The sequence below is a fragment of the Protomyctophum bolini genome (assembly GCF_963924005.1).
Source record: "Protomyctophum bolini genome assembly, chromosome: 10".
NCBI classification, from domain to species: Eukaryota; Metazoa; Chordata; class Actinopteri; order Myctophiformes; family Myctophidae; genus Protomyctophum; species Protomyctophum bolini.
In genome coordinates, this window is record NC_137871.1 from 18,740,705 (window position 1) to 18,760,581 (window position 19,877).

The 19,877-nt window shown below is 42.8% G+C and overlaps 1 protein-coding gene across 1 annotated transcript in view; it reads left to right on the forward strand.

The window, feature by feature from the left end:
- Positions 1-19,549, forward strand: part of LOC308322211 (kelch domain-containing protein 3-like) — a gene marked incomplete at both ends in the record, with an annotated part of 30,602 nt that extends 11,053 nt beyond the window's left edge. The window contains one exon of the mRNA XM_080773405.1: positions 19,469-19,549. Within this exon, the coding sequence (XP_080629531.1) occupies positions 19,469-19,549 (81 nt within the window). The remainder of the gene's footprint in view (positions 1-19,468) is intronic.
- Positions 19,550-19,877: the final 328 nt, after the last annotated feature.

Genomic DNA, 19,877 nt, shown 5'->3' on the forward strand with positions numbered 1-19,877 from the left:
ACACACACACACACACACGTGCACACACACACACACACACACACACACACACACACACACACACACACACACACACACACACACACACACACACACACACACACACGTGCACACACACACACGTGCACACACACACACGTGCACACACACACACGAACACACACACACACACACACACACACACACACACACACACACACACACACTCTTTTCACCACAGATCCAGAGACTGACACTACACATAAAAAGCAGGCACCTGGAGTGTCCTTCACAGGTGCAGTAGACCCCCCAGCTGTCTCTCTTAAGGGCAGCTGGCCCACTGTGCCCCCCCCCCCCCCATCCGCACCAACTGCCCCCCCTTCACACACAGCCCCCCATCCCACCCACCCCTTTTCGTCCTTCAGAGCTCACCTTTACTTTTTTGCCTTTCAACCTCCGTAAAACAGAATTGTTTTTTTTTTCCACACACTGGCTCTTTCATGTGTCTGTCCGTCCGTCGGTCCGTCTGTTTGCCCGAACTTCAGTGCAGCGGCAGATCTGTGGCGTTCAAATGCCATCAGCTGGCAACTTGGCTCTGCTCCTCTCTCTCCCTCTGCACCGTGTTGAAAGGGACACATGACATTTTGTGTACAATGGAGGATCAACGGGGCCTATATAGACGGACGTGTAACGTTTAGGGACGCGCGGCTATAGCGGCGACGGCACGGCAACTCCTCTTCTCCTCTGCCTGTTCCTGACATCAAAGCACTTCCAGTCGTTTAATGCGTTGATGCATCTTTGATGGCAATCTCTCTGTTCAAAGGGGCACTGGTTGGAGGGGGGGGTGTAGGGAGAGATATGCCTAGACTGCTCACACAACGTGATGAGCTTGTGCGCACAGACGCAGGCGTGAACGATGGGCGTTAAAAAGGACAAGGTGAAAGATAATGGGACGTCGTCGGAGTGGTCTGTCCGTCTCCGTCGAGCACAATCTCAAGCATCCGTGATTCTGCACTGTCCCTGCTCCGCGAGATAGAACCGAAGCAGAGCAAGGAACACGTTCAAGGAGAACCTGAGATAAGTACAGACAGACAGAGAGAAGCAAAATGAAAGAGACAACCCACCAGCGGCTGTGTTTTTAGTTATACTTTGCACTGCAGGGGGCAGTGTTGTCTCACAGTACAGAGAAGAAATGCAGTATATCAAAGTGACACACACACACACACACACACACACACACACACCTCACTTTTACTGGTACACGTGTCAATGCACATGTATGCATACGGACGAACACCACACACATTTGTGGATGTGCCCATGTACATCCCCTTCACACTCAAAACATGTGTGTGCACGTATTTGCACACAACAAATATGTTCAAAAGTTGTGAGCTCCAGTAACAGCTTGTAATTTGGCATGGAAGGCAAGCATCCTTCCTTTATTGTGTGAATATTCTTAAAGCTAGAAGAACCGCAAAACAAAGTCAGAGAACTGAAAGTTTTAGTCTGAAAAGTCACGTCTTCAGAATCCACATCAGCTCCTACATAGTATAGCAGCAGCTCCTCATTCCTTGTATCCTGGAGCAGTGGTTCCCAAACTTTTTCATGTCAAGGACCCCCACATTTACACCAATTAGCCTGTGAACCCCCATTTGAAGAGATATGCCAGTGACCCTCATAAGAGAAGATTTGTACAGCTCTATAGCAGAGATTCTCAACCCGTTTCATTTCAAGGACCCCCAGTTTGACATACATTAGTCTACGGACCCCCATTTAATGGCATTTCTATCTCTGAGACCTCAGTTTATATTGTAAAATCAATGTTAATTTAACTCTGAGAGTTTACAAATTTGTACACTCAGTGTTACACAGGACCAAAGGACCAAAAGGGTCCTTTTGGTTCCAAACTATCATTTAGCTGGGGACCCCCTGGAACTCTCTCAAGGACCCCTCAGGGTCCCCGGACCCCACTTTGGGAACGACTGTACTGGAATGCAGATCTCATGATAACGAATAGGGTGAGGGCCACAGAACAGTGGTGGACTGTAAGTATGTTTACTCAAGCATGTAGATCGGCTGTTTCTGTTTCTGAAGGACTTTTGAGACATTTTTAAAATGTTTCATTTTCTCTTACGGGGTTCCCTGGCACAAAATCTTTTCAGATATGGGTCTGCGGCTGAGAGAAGCACTGGTCTAAGATACCAGATGGAGCTTCTGTGTTGGATTGCATGAGATGGAGTTGGAGCCGTGTGTGCGTGCGTGTGTGTGCGCGCGCTCTTGAGCCTGTATTTATTGGGACAGAGATGCTGTGTGTAATCCAATAAGTGTGTGTATGTTACCAGAACTGCTTGTGTAAAGTATGTGTCAATATGTAGTTTAGCATGCATGCCCGTGTGTGTGTGTGTGTGTGTGTGTGTGTGTGTGTGTGTGTGACTGCGTGTGCACGCTTGCCTCTACATACAGTATGTGTTTGCAGTGGCAGTAATTTCCTGCTGCAGAAGCGCAGCCTGTCAGAGCATCTGATGGAGAAACCCAATTAAGTTTTCTTTTGCATTTAATTTCTCCTTCCCTGCGATGGCAAATTGTCAGCTGCCTCCCTCCCGCCTCTCACCTTTTTTTTTAGATGGACCCGCAATTACAATGGAGGCATTTAGCAGACAATCTTATCCAGAGTGCCATAATGGAGTAACTGCCATGAACCCTCGTCAACAAACGACAGGGTACCTAGAGTGCAAAGAAAACAATTAGGTGCCACAAAGCCACTAGCATGTTCATGAATCATTTGATATTTTTGGGAAACAAATGAAAACATTTGTCTAACATGTCAAAAAGATAATGTGTGTCTGACTGTCTGTGGGTTTTATTTTTAATCAATGAGAGCTTGTGACCAAGTAACTACATTGTAAAAAAGTTAACGTTTATTTTCTTTACTTATATTATGACTAGCATGACCAGCATATTTAAACAAAAACAGGCGGTAAGACGTCAGACAGTTTATAGCTTTGCTGTGGAGCCCCTGGAACTCCCTCAAGGAGCCCTCGGGGTCCCTGGACCCCCATTTGGAGAACCACTGGTGTAGATGAAGTCAATGAGAGTTGCAGTGGAGAAGTGCAGGCAGCCACAGACAAGAAGGCGTCTAGACAGATGTGACTGACTGGCACCACACTGACATGAATACATTGAAATAAAACCTATGCAACGGCTAATTACACACTGTTACATACAACAACACAGTCACTGTGTTTCTTTTTCCTGATGGCAGACAGTTCAACGGTTGACTTTATGATAAACAAACCTAATCACGTGGATCTGGAGAGGAGCGGCATGGCTCCATGATGTGGCCAGCCTGTGCCTTCAGTCATCTGTGACATTGTTCCACCATTCAGTCATCTGTGACATTGTTCCACCATTCAGTCATCTGTGACATTGTTCCACCATTCAGTCATCTGTGACATTGTTCCACCATTCAGTCATCTGTGACATTGTTCCACCATTCAGTCATCTGTGACATTGTTCCACCATTCAGTCATCTGTGACATTGTTCCACCATTTTCATGTCAAGGACCCCCGGGTCCAATTAATGACTTCCGTCCACTAGTTTTCATATCTAATTTACTACTGCAGACCCTGTCTCACTGCACTGTTAGCCTACTGCAGACCCTGTCTCACTGCACTGTTAGCCTACTGCAGACCCTGTCTCACTGCACTGTTAGCCTACTGCAGACCCTGTCTCACTGCACTGGTAGCCTACTGCAGACCCTGTCTCACTGCACTGTTAGCCTACTGCAGACCCTGTCTCACTGCACTGGTAGCCTACTGCAGACCCTGTCTCACTGCACTGGTAGCCTACTGCAGACCCTGTCTCACTGCACTGGTAGCCTACTGCAGACCCTGTCTCACTGCACTGGTAGCCTACTGCAGACCCTGTCTCACTGCACTGGTAGCCTACTGCAGACCCTGTCTCACTGCACTGGTAGCCTACTGCAGACCCTGTCTCACTGCACTGGTAGAACTGGAGGAAGTTGCTATGATTCAATGCGTGCCACGCCTGCATGTCATGTACATTTCTAAGCAGACACGCTTACAATGCATGGACAGATACAAACACATGCCCATGTATGCATTTAGCATCACAAACACATGCACACGTACATGTAGTCATGTACACACCCAAACGCATGCGCATGCATGCACGCACGCATGCAAGCATGCACGCACGCACACATCACACAGTCTGCCAGGTCTTGTGTCTCCTGTAGTGTGTTCACACAGTTCTCGGAACATCAGACTGCTAATGCTGGATGACAGTTCTGACCTTCCATGTTAAACTGTTGTCACTACTGGCTCGGTCTTCACCCTTCAAAGACCCCCCATCAAAACACACACATGCACGCACGCACGCACGCGCGCACACACACCGCTGCTAACACCTTGTGATCTCCTGCCCCTGCCGTATTCTCCTTCCCCAAGCGTGTCAAGGTCGGATCAGGTTCCAGGGTTGCCAAATTTGGAAACTAAAAGACGTGTATCTTGTTGAACTGATAAAGGGACACAAATGTGTTCCTTATTTTGTGGCACACATCTTACAAATTCAAACAGCTCATATACATATAGTATAATACAGGTTGTTCATATAATTAACTTTTTCTGGGCATTCCTTGTTTTTCTTAGAAATGAGACACGCCCAGCTGGGTGTGCCTTATTTGAATTTCATGTAGTTCTCAAACACTTTCACCCCCAAAATATGTATTTAATCGGGACCCAGCTGAAAGATGTTTGTTAAGTTATTTTCTCCAAAATTCTTCCCAAATTTTTCACATGGCTATGAACTGATTTTCACACATTTTCTGCTTTTCTAGACGAATTTTATTAAAAGACACAGATCGCCTAGAACGACATTGGACGAGTTATTATTAGTTTTTAATGCATCCAGCGTCACTAGTATTTTTGACCGGTTCGGCGTATGCTCTAAAGGTAATAAAACAATCTCGGCAGCGTATAATATTGGATTAAATAGTGGGGAACACGGGTTATGCAGTAGAACAGTTAAAGCTCTTTTGTAGAAGTTTGGTAATCCCATTTATATTTAGATCCTTATTTTATTCAGTTGGCTATTTTGACCTAGTAAATATCAGATATATCAGACATTTTCCAGAAAGAAATGTGTGGTTTAAAATAAATTCAGTTTGACCATGAAGTAGGGATAAAGCATGTCCCCACTGGCTTGCTATACAAATTAATGACCAGAGGGGGGATATCAAAAGCAGAGGCATCCACCGCCCACCACCTACCTGCAAGGGCTCTTGTGATGTTCTTCTTTCCAAGGTTATTCGCAGTGAACACATACAACTACAGACAATGAGTGATTCAGCGGCCAGTACTTCACTGCGACAAGTGACTCATTTCACCAAACCTCCATTCACAAGCACCGCGTGGCCATGCGAGTTGAATACAACACTGCCTCATCCAGTGCATCAGTTAAACACTTCAAGTAGCAAATTTACACTGAATGTATAGTAGTGTCTTTTCTGTTTTCTTAAATTGTGGGGAAATCTTTCGCTAAAGCTTTCATCACAATATGTATGCTGGGGTTTAAGTGGTTCCACCCAGTGGTTCCCCGGCGGTCTGTACTTGTTCCACTCCCCTTTCCCTCTACACCAAATTCGAATCCGAAAATAGCTCACATTTTGTATATTTTCTCTGTCTGTTCGCCTATCATGACATCCTTTACTACCGGTGTCAATATCCACAACTCATACGGTACACCTCAGTTAAATATACATGAGACCTTACTTATCAGACAATTTCCGAAGTGATATCATCATATATCATTATATTTATCAATCAATGATAATTTAGCACAAAAAAACAACCTCACAAGGTGTCTCATCGCAACACTTGTTCATCAGCTATTTCCAGTGAGCTGCAACGTTGCACGGCAGAGTTTAAATTAACGGCAGTGCAAATAAATTGACGATGTCTGAAACTATGAATGCACAAATCTGATCTGATCACTTGCTAATTATAGTGTGGACAGACAGACCTGAAGTGTGTGTTCGATAAATATGATACATAAATAGGATGTCCCTGCAGTCTGAATATATTTCCAAGAGTGTCTGGAGACTTCAGCACTTCAACCTCCATAAATCTCAGGGCACTTACTTCATGTTTACACTTATTAAATATTTATCGATGCGTCGAGCTACTGAGGAAGGCAGAAGCTGTATAACTTAGTCCTGACACGTTATCGGGGTAATTCTTTGTCTCTGATGTGAAATGTGTCCTCTGCAATTACCCATCTTAACTTTAAACAGATCTTAAATCTGAGTTTTTCTGTATACTATTTAAATAGTCCTGAGAAACCTTGCCGCCATTTGTCTGCAAAACAATTGCTGCTATATTTTTTGCACCACTCAGTTCACACGGGTGTGATTTTATTATATTGTGACACTTGCTTTGGCAATGTAAACGTATATTTTCTCATGTCAATATAGCTTCTTTGAATTGAATTGAATATAATTGAAACACATTACGCATCCTAGATTTCTAACTATGTGTGAGTTATATTAATTCATCGGTAGGCAGCAATAAGGGGTTACGTTTTTTAAGTTTGGGGTTCAGTAGGTTTTATCAAGGACACTTTGACATGTAATGCCTGGAAGATGCCGGATTGGACCAGGATCCTTCCCGGCTCCCTGGCAACCTCTCTAGACGAGGCAAGGCATTATTATTGTATAAGCACATTGCAACGACAAGGCAATAGAGCACTGAAGTCTATCGGTAGAGGGCGCAAATCCACGGGTTCATGTACTTTTTATTTGCATTGTAATCCCCATAGGGGGATTTTATATCGCCTCATATAATAACTGTGTTCGAAAAATATACATGTCATCCTGGCCGTTTCACTCATATGGATATGAAGAATCCAGAGAGAAAACGCTATTGTTACTGCTACTGAATTAGTTAAATTTTCGCTATAAACAGACTGTATCATATATGAGTGACTGTCGCAAACGATGCAGAGACAGCTCCCTGACAATAACGCAGAGACAGCTCGTTTCTTTTTGGACCACAATGTTTATATTAAACGATTTTAAGATGACCCCATGTTATTCTCCATAGAGAAATTACTTCCGTGAACCAGGGGAATTGAGGGGATGAGCAAGTAACATCAGGACTTCAGCGCTCTATTGCTTTACATAAAACATTATAAGCATGAAAGGGATAGTTCACCCCCAAAATGATTTTCTTTCTAGCGATTACTCACCCATGGGTGAAAAATAACCATGAATTAAAGTCTCCATGGGGTAAGTAATCGATAGCAAAAAGTTCTGTTTTGGGTGAACTACGGTATCCCTTTAATAAACACATTATAAAAGGGCATTTCAGTATAATAAAACCAAACATAACTAAAGTAAAATTACAGTAAGGAAAAAGGCAGCAGCTAGAAGGAATGTTTTTTGCTTTGATTAAAAAGCGCTAAGGGCCTGTATCTAAGGTGTTTCTTCCTGATCACAGCGTGTATTTGGAACCGTTTTAAACGGGAGCACCACATAATTATGCTGAGCGTCTACTCCGAGTTGCGTGTTCGCATCTGGCCTTTCTATATCTGGTCACCGAGAGCTGAGATATTTTCAACTGTGCCTAGCTGTTTTCACCTTCAGTTGGGGCTTCATATCCATATACCGGTAGTCATGTGACCCAGGGGGATAGCAGCTTTTAGCGGCAGTGATGTCAGACTTCGGTTCTGTTTCATTTATGTTTTAGTTGACTGTACGGTGAGATCAGGGGATAACCTTATGACATGTAATGATTATGCTACAACTAGGTCCTTGGTGCCTTTGTGGTTCATGCAATAATTGACAGAACCACCAGGGCATTGTGGTGTCACTTATTTTCTCCCAACCCGGCCACCTGTTTCCACACACACACACACACACACACACACACACACACACACACACACACACACACACACACACACACACACACACACACACACACACGCATGCACACACACACACACACACACACACACACACACACACACACACACACAGAGCTAACGGCACTTCACTTCCCTGTCCTACATGGTGACTCTGAAGTAGGTCACTAAATGCCACAACCTTTAATTATTATGCAGGGTGGTGCTCTGTTGATGTTGTTGTTGTTGTTTGTTCTCATGCTGACATTGTGATTCACCTCTTTCATCATTTTGACCAAGTGCCCTCTTGTGAGCCAAGGGGAAGCACTCTTCACGGCCTTTCCTAATCGTTGCTGTAGGGCAGAAACCTCATATCTCCATATTGCTTTATTTATTTTTGTGCTCACCTACAGAGAGGGACAGGTGCGTCTTGACCTGACACACTGTCTTCACTTAGAAAACCTTTATTGATAGAGCGTTTCAGTAACTCCGATCTTCATCAGATACCTGTTGAGCAAAAGTGCTAAAGCGTGTCTGTAGGTTTTATCAAACTAATTACAAAGAGCTCATGAACACAGTTATACGTTTTTTATCCCATATCCTGAAAAGTATACAGTATATATATTTTTTACATACCGGTTTTCCGCACCACATGCTAATTTAATGCATTGGTGGTGGCGAGACACACACACACACACACACGAAATGCCGACCTTCCACAAAACCGTTGAGGTCTGATGTTTCATTTTACAGCTCATTAAACATAGTTTGAGACTCAGGGTTATAAGAGGGTTTGTGGAGACAACAGCATCTGTCAGTAACTGAACAGAAAAGACAACATATACTATACCCTGCAAGTCCCATTGATCTAACGGTCATCTCTGGAATGATGATGATGATGATTGATGATTGGTTTGTGAAGACACCGTGACCAATTATTATCGATTTCTAACCTGATGAAATTTAGCTCGATAACCCTTAAAAATGTAATCTGAGTAAGAATAAAGTAAAGGAAGCAAAAAACGTCTTTTCACTTTCAGACTTTTCCATGCTCACAACTGCCTCAGAGAGCGAACACTGTACACACACATAGATGTCACACTTTGTAACTTTTACATAATGAATAACAACATGCAACCCAATCCGTGCTGAATCGAGGAAATCTCGTGAATAGCTACTGTACCCCACTGTGCCAAATCGAGATTACGATATTTGATTAATTGGCATTAATCCATAATAAAAAATAAAAAAATTACGTTTACGCCGCGGACAAAGCCAACTAAAATATTCGGGCAAAACAAAGAATTAGAAAGTAGAAAAAAACGGCATGTTACAACACTTATTTTGTTGTTTTTCTTCTTTGTAATTATTTTTTTGGTCCAAAATATTGTGTGTCGACAAGATTTGGCTTCGTACGACGCTTAAAAGGACTTTAAATAAATACGTTTTGGAAATGTCTATGGGAAAAATGCATTGGGATTAGTTTCCTGGGCCTGGCATCGTCATGAAAGGGGGCGGGACTGCGACGCTCTATAGGCTGTCGCACTGTAGTGTGGTGGGGAGGTGCATGCACTTCCTGGTTGCCCACTAGGACAAATGCAGAGGATAGAGCACGGAGGTGCCCGGTCTCCTGCGGGAGGTTTGCACATGCTCAGTGTAAACAGGAACTACGATGGAGTGTTCCAGCAGAGGTGCTAGATAGAAAGCTCATAACTTGTGATGTAAATAATGAGATCCAGAACAGTTGAGAATTAAACAGCAGCTACCCTTCCCTTTTCAAATGTTTTATATCATCCACAGCACTTGAATGAACAGTATCCATGTTCCTTTGTCATTTCACAAAAATAAAAGTTTGACACATGTACTAAAGAACATGGAAAATCCACAAAAGAAAATATACAAAAACATTAACATTTAACATGGACTTGTCCTTTATCTTTCAGTTTGTTATACACAAAATCTTTTTCACAGTTATGAAATTGATACACTTTTTTAAATAAAAACAAAATTTACTTTGTACTATTCTCTTTTTTTATATATCCTTTTTATTATTTCAGTTCAAGGTCAGCAACTCTCATGCACCTCTAGCAATTCAATTCAAAGGGCTTTATTGGCATGAGAAAACATACGTTTACATTGCCAAAGCAGAAAGAACAATACAACAATACAGCAATACAATCTAGCACCTCTGCTGGAACACTCCATCATCGCAGTTCCTGTTAACACTGAGCATGTGCAAACCTCCCGCAGGAGCCCTGGCCGCACCGCCGTGCTCTATCCTCTTTATTTGTCCTAGGTTGCCCAGGAACTCTTCTTCTACTTTGGTATTCCGCACATTTGACTGGCACTGGCCTCACGATCAAGGTAATGTGTTAAATGTGTCCAATCCGTATGGTAGACTAGTATAAGTATAAGTAAAAGAAATGCATATTCAATTGCAATTGCAATTATGTTTTAATATTAATTAAATATGTAATGTAATTATTTTGTCTTGCTCTCATTCTCACAGTGTTGAAAGGGTCCAGGGAACAAACGTGCCTTTCGTCTTTCATATTCCAGTTTCCTTGAATAACACCCATCAGTGTTGCCATGTCTGCTTATTCCAAGAGGCTTGTTTTTCTGGAAAGTTGCTTGTAAATACCAGGTCCACAACAAACAAATCACTGGCCCCTTTTGTGCCCATATATGGAGCTGAGTGGACCTGGCCCCTTTTGTGCCCATATATGGAGCTGAGTGATTGCTGATGCAACACACTCCATATTGGATAGCGGGACAGAAAGACAGACAGATACACACACAGACATGATCTGCTAGGTCTCATAGTAAGTGCTCACTGCGTTCGCAATTAGAAGTTGTGAGTTGCTTTTTTGGAGGCTTGTTTTCAAGTGTAGCTGATTTTTTGGTCTCGCTTCCTAATGTTGTTTACACCATGCAGTGTTTCTCAAGACTCCTGAATGTAGGCCTATATGTATTAGGCTGCGAACCCCCATCTGAAAATATTTAGTGCCAAGGACTTGTTAAAATGTTTAAAAAAATATATAGCAAATATTTCCCATGGGCAAAGTACAGTAACTGCAGATCTCCACAGGATGTTTGCCCAGATTTCTTTTTTTTGCTAACTATAAATCCCTGATGTACATGTAGGCTACGTGCCAAAATGCCTCAGCATTACTGGAGGAATAATATAATAAATGGTCAACGGAGCTACTGCACTTTATTTTGGAGTGCTGTTTTTTTCCACCTTGGTGGATGTTTGATTTTAGTACAGTGTAATTTGCAGTGGAAACGCACCTGCTCCATATTTACATGAATTAGGCTATTGCTTCTCTACTATGAATCAAACTGAGTATTAGCCTCTTTCAACCTGTTATTGCAATCTTGACTTGACTTCAAATTCGACATATGCGTTCCACACCCCCACAGGGAATGCAGTGCCCGGTGTCAAGTCGGTCAGACCCAATGTTGTCCAGACCGTATTCCATCGTTACCGAAGAAACTCTAAGTTTTGCCACAGACAAGACCAAATCTTCGGGGCGTTCAACGGGCAATAGTTGGCAGTGGCAGCACGTGCTCCCCCTGGCTCCATTGGCTATAGGCACCAGCGGCCAGCCTGCATGTTTCTTATTTATGTTATTTTCCATGCAAATGTATCAGCACACAGCGTAAGATCGTTTCTATGCTCATACAGGTATATTAGTGAATTGGTGTCTTTGCCTTCTCTGTCCACTGTGCTGCCTGCGCACCAATACAGCCTGCATGCCATTGAAATAACCTGAAGAAGGATCAGTGCACACACTAATAGTGATGCAGCTGATGCAAAACACACATGTGACAGGCCGCTAAGGTAGTGGCTGAGATGTGGTGCGCTGACAGACAGTGACGGAAATGAACTAAGTTAATTTACTCAAGTACCGTAGTCAGTAAAGGTCAGAGGCACCTTCACTTTACTGGAGTATTTCCATTTTTGTTAATAGGGCACAGCAGTGGCAGCCATTTTGTGGTGCCACATATGAAGCACTATGTGAACTTGTTTTTGAAAAGGTCTAAATAAAGTTATAGAAAACCCATACATTTTTTCCCACTGAGATTTCCAGAATTTGCATTTCCATTTGTTTTAAGCCTGGAACTAATCATGGCTTGGTGAATCATGACTGTGCAACATTTGATTCTGTGTTAAAAAAAACATCTTTAAAACCGCTAAAAGGGATATTAAAAAAACAAGAGCTAGCACAAAATGGAGCTGCAGGATTAGCACTTGATTGCTCTTTTAAAACCAGTGTTGCAAGGATGCACCACAGTTTGGCATGGTTAACTGTAGAGGAATTAACATCTAGCCGACTCTTATAGGGGTTTCCAGAGATTATTGAGGGGATGCCTCTTTGATCAATTATTAATTCAGGCCTAAATAGATATAGATATAGATATCATACCAGACAGGTATTTGGAACTTCCATTATTGAGATCCGAATAAGAATATAATTTAATATTCAATAATATATATTTTGGACACAGAATCGAATGCTTTATGGTCATGATTTACAAGGAGCCTCGAGGCTTAAACTAATTTATATAGTATTTAGTAGAAAGTATTTTCACAAATCTCTATGGGAGAAATGAATGGGATCTCTATCTGTGGCATCACAAAATGGCCACCACTGCTCTGCCCTATACTTTATATTCAGTCAAAGGGAAATATTGTACTTTTTACTATTTTAACACTTTAGTTACAAGTCACTTTGCAGATTTATATGAATACAAAACATACACCAATTAACACCCATTTTATACTTAGACTATTTGAAAATAGATCAAGCTCACATTTGTGAGCTTGTAGATTGACTATTTAAAAAATAATAATTTTATACATTTCATACATTTGGGTACTTTTATTTTGGAACTGAGCATATATTTTGATGCCAATGCTTTTCTACTATTCCTTTCCTTTCCATTTAATTTATACGCCTTTAACTCGCAAACACATTATTTGTATGGCATGGCATTCTACTTTTACTTGAGTGAGTAGTTCCTGCAGCACTACTGCCATACGGCATGGATGGAGCTAGGATGTGGACTGAATACAAACTAAGGACGTCTGTGGCTCAGGAGGTAGAGCGGATCCAATGATCCGTGGGTCGGCGGTTTGGATCCCGGCTCCTCCTGTCCACATGTCGAAGTGTCCTTGGGCAAGACACTGAACCCTACATTGCCTCCAATGAGTTGGTCGGTGTGAGCTTGCCACCATTGGTGTGGGAAGTGAGGACGCTGGGGTCGACTGTTTGCCGCTTCACCTCCCAATGTATGAAATAAACCATTCTAAAGTGCTTTGAGCACTTGGAAAACCGCTATAAAAATGCAATTCATTATCATTATTATTAACGATTGTATCTAATGTCATTCTGACCTGCAGTCCTTCTCCCCCCACTATAAAATAAAGGCAGTCCTGTATTTTCTATAGAATGGGACAAAACCGCAGTTTTTCTACGTGATGAAGGGGGTGGGGGGGAGTCACCAGGCGGGGAGGACAGGAATGAAGAGAAATGACGGAGGTTTGATTGAAAGGCGTCACTGACAGCAGATGAATGGATGGCTGCTGTCTTAGTGACAACAACAGCCAGCTGGACTTGCTAGATCTAGCTGTGTGTGTGTGTGTGTGTGTGTGTGTGTGCGTGTGCGCGCGCGCGCGTGTGTGCGTGCGTGCACTAGGCTACTATACTTGTGAGAGACGAATGTCCCTCACAAGTTTAGCAGAATTTGATAACAGTACACAATTTTGAGATACATTTTCTCTCTCTCTTCCGGCTGGCCCTCACAAGAGAAGTGTTTTATTTTGATTTTAATGGTTCACTTGTGAAGTTTGTAGAGTTAGGATTACGATTGGGAACATGTTTCATGGTATGGGTTCAATGCCTTGCTCAAGGGCACTTCAGCGGTGGTAATTTTAACGTGCCGGTCCGGGGATTCGAACTGGCAACCTTCCGGTATCAAGACCGCTCCGCAAACCGTTCGGCCACCGCTGCCCCTACACCACCAGAGGTTTAGGGTTAAAATGGCAACAACATGGCATTTACAGTATACAATTGCCATTTTCCATACAAAAATTTTGACGTCCTCACAAGTTTGTGTGTGTGTGTGTGTGTGTGTGTGTGTGTGTGTGTGTGTGTGTGCGTGCGTGCACATAGTGTGTCATTTGTAGTTTGATGTGTGACAGTCTAAGGACAAAGTGACAGTAAAGTAACAAAGACAGATAAGGATATACAGTATATAGACACAGTAGACACTGTACAGATCTGTACAGATGTACAGATCGTCTATCTTAGGAGGGACACAAAACAGTTTTAAGATGCACAGCTATCTGGAGACTTTCTTAACGAGGCACTTTCCTTCAAAACTAAAGAGATGTTAAAAATTGCAACTCGAGTGTGTGTGTGTGTGTGTGTGTGTGTGTGTGTGTGTGTGTGTTCGTGCGTGCACGTACATGTGTGTCTGTGTATAACAGACCTCATTAGTAGCTGGCTCTCTAATTGGTGTTTTCTCTCTCTCTAGGCCCCTGAGCTGGGAAACCTCTCGCCCACATTCTTTTATCTTGCACACACTGACTTTACTTTACTTACTGCCTCCCTGACATGAATGAAATTCATCTCATGGTGAAGTAACTCAAGGAGTTGTGCACAGTGGTGGATAAGTAACAAAGTACATTTCATTGAGTATTGTACATTTTGCACGTATTTGAGTATCTATACTTTTGGATACATTCACTACATTTCAAATATTGTACTCTGTCTACACTTCTACACTTCCAAATATAGTGAAAAAATGCAGATCTACAAGCTATACAGTGTGTCAAATTGTGAGACGCATGAGCTTGAAGCACTGCTTTTTTCACTATTAATGATGTCTTTGAATATTTCGGGAAATATTATTGGAAAATGTCTGACTTTCAAGACAGCAATGCATTGATATTAAAAAGAACATGTTGCAATTTCTACCTCGAATACTTTTGAGTACTTAAAAAGCAAGTACTCCAGTACAATTTGGACAGAACTTTCACTTGTAGTTGAGTAGTATTTGACGTCTAGTACTTTGCCCACCACTGGTTTGACTAGACTATAGGGACTGATGCTGGGCATATGGGGTGACCACAGCTGAACAGATGCATGTAGTAGAAAGGCCTCCTGGGGAAAAAAAGGTTCCAGGTTTGATCCCCGGGCCCATCAATGTGTCCCTGAGCCAGACACTTAACAAATAACTGTGCTTAAGTCTCCTGTGCTTAAGTCTGACCAGAAAACAGAACTTCAAATCAGGTGTAATTATGTGCTCACTTTCCAGTTTGATGCCTGATCCCAGCTTTGGTTTGCCTCGTCCTCTGGTCCCTCACGGCAGAAAGGTTCAAATCAACCGGGCAAAGGAGGGGACCCTTCTTGGATAAATCCGTCATAGACAAAAAAAAAAGATAACAGCTTTTGTTTATGTTTAAACACACACATACACACACATACACACACCAGTGCATTCTTTGTTGTATTGCTTTCCTGTTCATTGGGTAGTATTGTGGGATTTGCGAGTGGGGGTTGAAGTGCGTGTTGGGGGGGTTTGGAGACGGAGATAAACGAGGTGTTTTGATGGTTGTTGTGGTGCTAATTTGTTTTAGTCACTCAAACACTCTCGGTGGAAATAGAGTTAATGAGCACTCTTGTGTATACGGCTGGATTAAAGTTATTATGTTTTGTTCAGATAAATGGATGCATGCTTTGCATTTGCAGGGGCAGCGGTGCTCTTAAAAGGCTCCTCGCCTGCCTCGCTCCCAGGGAACTACGTCGAGCCAGTGTCAATCTGTTATTGCCATGGTGCTCCACTTTTGTTGTGGGTTGCTTGTGCGCGTGCACACACACACACACACACACACACACACACACAGTCTCACACACACAGACACAGACAGACACAAACACACACACACGCACGCACACACACCCACACACACACACACACACACACACACACACACACACACACACACACACACACACACACACACACACACACACAAATTAAGGGATCTCAATGGCCGCTGTATGAAAAGCACTGTGCAACATTTCAAGCACCAATTATTGTTGGCACCATCTGGACAGCAGGACATCAAATAGTTGTGCTGTTAGCCCGAAAGACTGCCAACGAGATAAAAGGAGAACGAATTCCCGGTGATTTGCAGCACTCGTCTCATTTCTTGATATGGGACCCCTGTTAGTTCGGATCCGGCACAGTCCATTATCCCGAGGCCAATGGCGGCATTAAGACTCCTCGCTTTTGAGAGCTTCCTCTGATTTCCGCAATTTTTCCCTTTCCCGTTTGATGAGAACAGATTTGTATCCCTTCCTTTATCTCTCCCTCATTCTCCATTTCTCTGATTATATTGCAAGAATTGGCCTCTTTGCTTGTGTTTTTTTCAAGGAACAGCAATGTCCGTGTTCACCTAGTGACTATGAGTACCAGTATGACTATGAGTACCAGTAGGGGCGCTGTTGTGCCAGAAACAGAGAGAGAGAGAGAGATAGTGCTGCACTGTTGCCTGATAATGAGAGAGAGAGAGAGAGAGAGAGAGAGAATGAGAGAGAGAGGGGGGGGGGGGGGGGGGAGAAGGGAGTTGCACCACTCAGTTCACATGGGTGTGATCTTTTAAAATAGCTTTAAGCTCAGAACGTGTATCTTTGGTGAGCGACAACAAGTACGCATCTAAGTATGAATTCGGGTTTTTAGTCTTGTCAATTCATGCAGCGTTCTTCCTCCGCTGCCTCTTTTGGTTTCCGTAATGAGCGCTGATTGTTATTCACCTCTTCTAGCAACCCCCCCTAGCTTCAGCGGCGGAACAATACGCCCTAGTGGCTCCTCTTTTAATATGACACTGTTTCAGGCGACGGCGGAGGCGAGGCATGAAACGCTAAAAGAGTGATTGATTCGGAGATCTGTCAGCCATGACAGAAGTGGAGCAGTTGTCAGATGGTGGGGTGACGCTCTGGGCATTTTTCTTTGCTCTGGGCAAATTAGCATTGGTATTATAATGAAATGGGGACGTGCGTGTGTGTGTGTGTGTGTGTGTGTGTGACTAACTGATTGGTCACTTTGTTGTTTGGCAGGCTTTTTGTATGAAGCACTATACTGTATAAGTACCCCCCTGTACCTTTGTTGTGTCTGAGGGCCGCTGCACAGAGTCTTGCATGGCCGGCCCTCCAATCTGGAGAAAAGCGGAGCCTGGGATTCTGAACATTAATGCTACACAAATGAAGCCGTTCGGGCAGAACGCTGAAGTCTGCATCAGTTGACTCTCGTTCAACCCGTTGCACATCCAAACGAATCAAGGCAGAGGTCCATTTGAACAACTTAAACAGCTCTATTCTCAGTACAACAGACCTGAGTTTACAATTTACAATTTACAATTTAGGCATTTAGCAGACGCTCTTAATCCAGAGCGACTTACATTAAGCAAGAACAAAAGCATGGGAATACATCACATAAAGACATTTATCATGAAACATGCGTAGCTAAGAAAGTAACAGTGGAATATCTATAATGAAACTATACATATAAGCTATACATCTATACTACTATGCTACACATATGTACTATGACGTGCTATGACTACTAGAATTGCTATCTAAGGGGGTGGGGTAAGTGCTATGGGCCATACAAGTGGTTACAAGTGTACTGCTGGTTACAAGTGTACTGCTTTTTTCACATCTACACCAAATCTCTTCGCCAGAGAGTCAGAGACCAATACAACCACCACAGTTGTATATTGTATCAACATACCTTTCAAGTGGGCCCTGATACAGAAAAGTTCGGGAAACACTGCCGAAGAGTTTTAGTCAAAGCCATTTCAATATATTAGCTATACTGCCTGGAACTAAAGTGCAATAGTCCTTATGGCATCAGTGTTTCGGACAGGCTTTCAGAACTAGAATCAGGAGGACATCTGGAGGTGAATGAGTTTCTAGAAAAACTTCTGAACCAATGTGACCAATACATATATTTACATTAGGCTATATCATTCATCACCCACCTTTCCGGAAGGAATGTGTGTATTGCATGCTTACCCGTTAAAACCAGGAAATCGTCGGTGTTATGGATTGTAGCGTTGGATATTCAAAAACAGCAGATCTACAAGCTCACGGTGCATCACTTCTTGCTGAGCTGCGAGCTTGTACTATTTTTTAACACTTTTGATGCATCTTGAAGGTGTGAGAACTCCTGATTCAGAAGGCATTTGTAGAATCGGCCTCATGGTCTTTAACGGTCAGACCATGGCCTTATTAGTAGCACCAACTATGGTGTGACACCATGAGGTGGGGGGGGGGGGCATGGAAATACAAGGTTTCTACATGACAGCCAAGATATTCATCAGCATTGTATTTGCTACAGACAGACATGTATGAACATTATCGTGTAGTTGATTTTTACAGTGTGCACTGTGCAGTGATTCATAATGCACCTGTCAGCGGTGCAGGCGCTGTAGTTACATTTTGTGAGATTCTATCATCTGTCTCTGGCGCAGCGCTCCTTACTTTATATAGCGTCTCATAACCGTGAAGTAGCGCCGCCCGCATGTCATCTTAAAATGGTGTCATAAAACCTAGTCCAGTCGGTCTGCTGAAATGGATCCTGGGATTCGCCACAAACCAGCCCTGAGATAATGAGCTCTTATGATATTGTTATAGCGGAAATGTTGATCCAAATGACTGCTTGTGTTTGATGTTACTGCTCTCAGACTTGTTCTGTGAGAGCCGGGAACTTTTTGTTTCATTTTTGCTAAACCCTTCCTAAATGCAACGCCGTTTTTCCTACCCAGTTTCTCATCAGTGAGGGGTGGGAGGGGCTAGCCCACACCGGGCTGCAGCAGTCGGCACACACAGCAGTCAAGGCAGACGGCTGTGTGGAACGTGAAGCACAACGGAGCTGCGCTTATGAAACAACACAAATAAAAACTTTGGCGAAAACAGAAGCCCAACACGAGGATAAAGAAAACATTCAGTCTAAATGTCCAGTTTGCTAATTCACAACTGCTACTACTTTGGTGTTGAAACTTTGAATTTCCCGTAAATTTACACTATGTGAGGATTATCTGAAGAGGTTAAACCTTACATAGGATTATACTAAATTATAGCCTACTAAATTCATTAATAATTAGAAAGAAGGAATCAAGGGCAGGGTACAAGTACAACCCTTTTTTGTTGTTTTTCTTTTTTCTAATTATTTGTTCGGCCCCAAAATCTTTGTTTGTTGTCATGAGTTGTGACGATCCGAGTTGAACAGACTGTGAAGACGAATATCCTTCGGGACAATAAAGATTATAATATTATTATTTGACCGAGGCTTACAGTTAAAAAAATATTGGAAATTACATGTCTTCCGGGGTGCTTGTCGTCATGAAAGGGGGCGGGACTGCAACGCTCTATTCCCCTGCTATATTGTGTCATTTGCGTGCGTGCATGTGTGCGTGTGCTGAGAGGTTGATCAGCAGAGCCCCGTAGAGATCGGCCTCTCAGGCATTCATCTGTCCCCATGTGGCAGCTCTCCCATGGGGACAGCGACAGCAGTGCATCCGCCCTACAGCCTGGAGCTCCTCACACCCACCACAGACACAGAAACTAGAAGATATCTTTGCTGTCGGGCAAAATTCCAATATCTCCATATTTCAACTTTGTCTTGTTTTGCTTTTTTGTAAATTAATGTCACTCACATAATTATAGTGACAAGCACGAGAAGCAAAGAAAGCATATCTACAAGCTGTCACCTTGCAACGCCCTGTGAGCTTGTAGATCGGTTATTTCTAATATTTAACCAATGAAATGTATTAACAAGAGCTTTTGACTAACTAATAGCTAAGTTTGATCTAATTGGAATGCAGGTTATTTCTTTCCTAATTTGTAACTGTTTTGTGTATCATATCACAGGATTCTAAGATTGTTCCTGTAAGTCT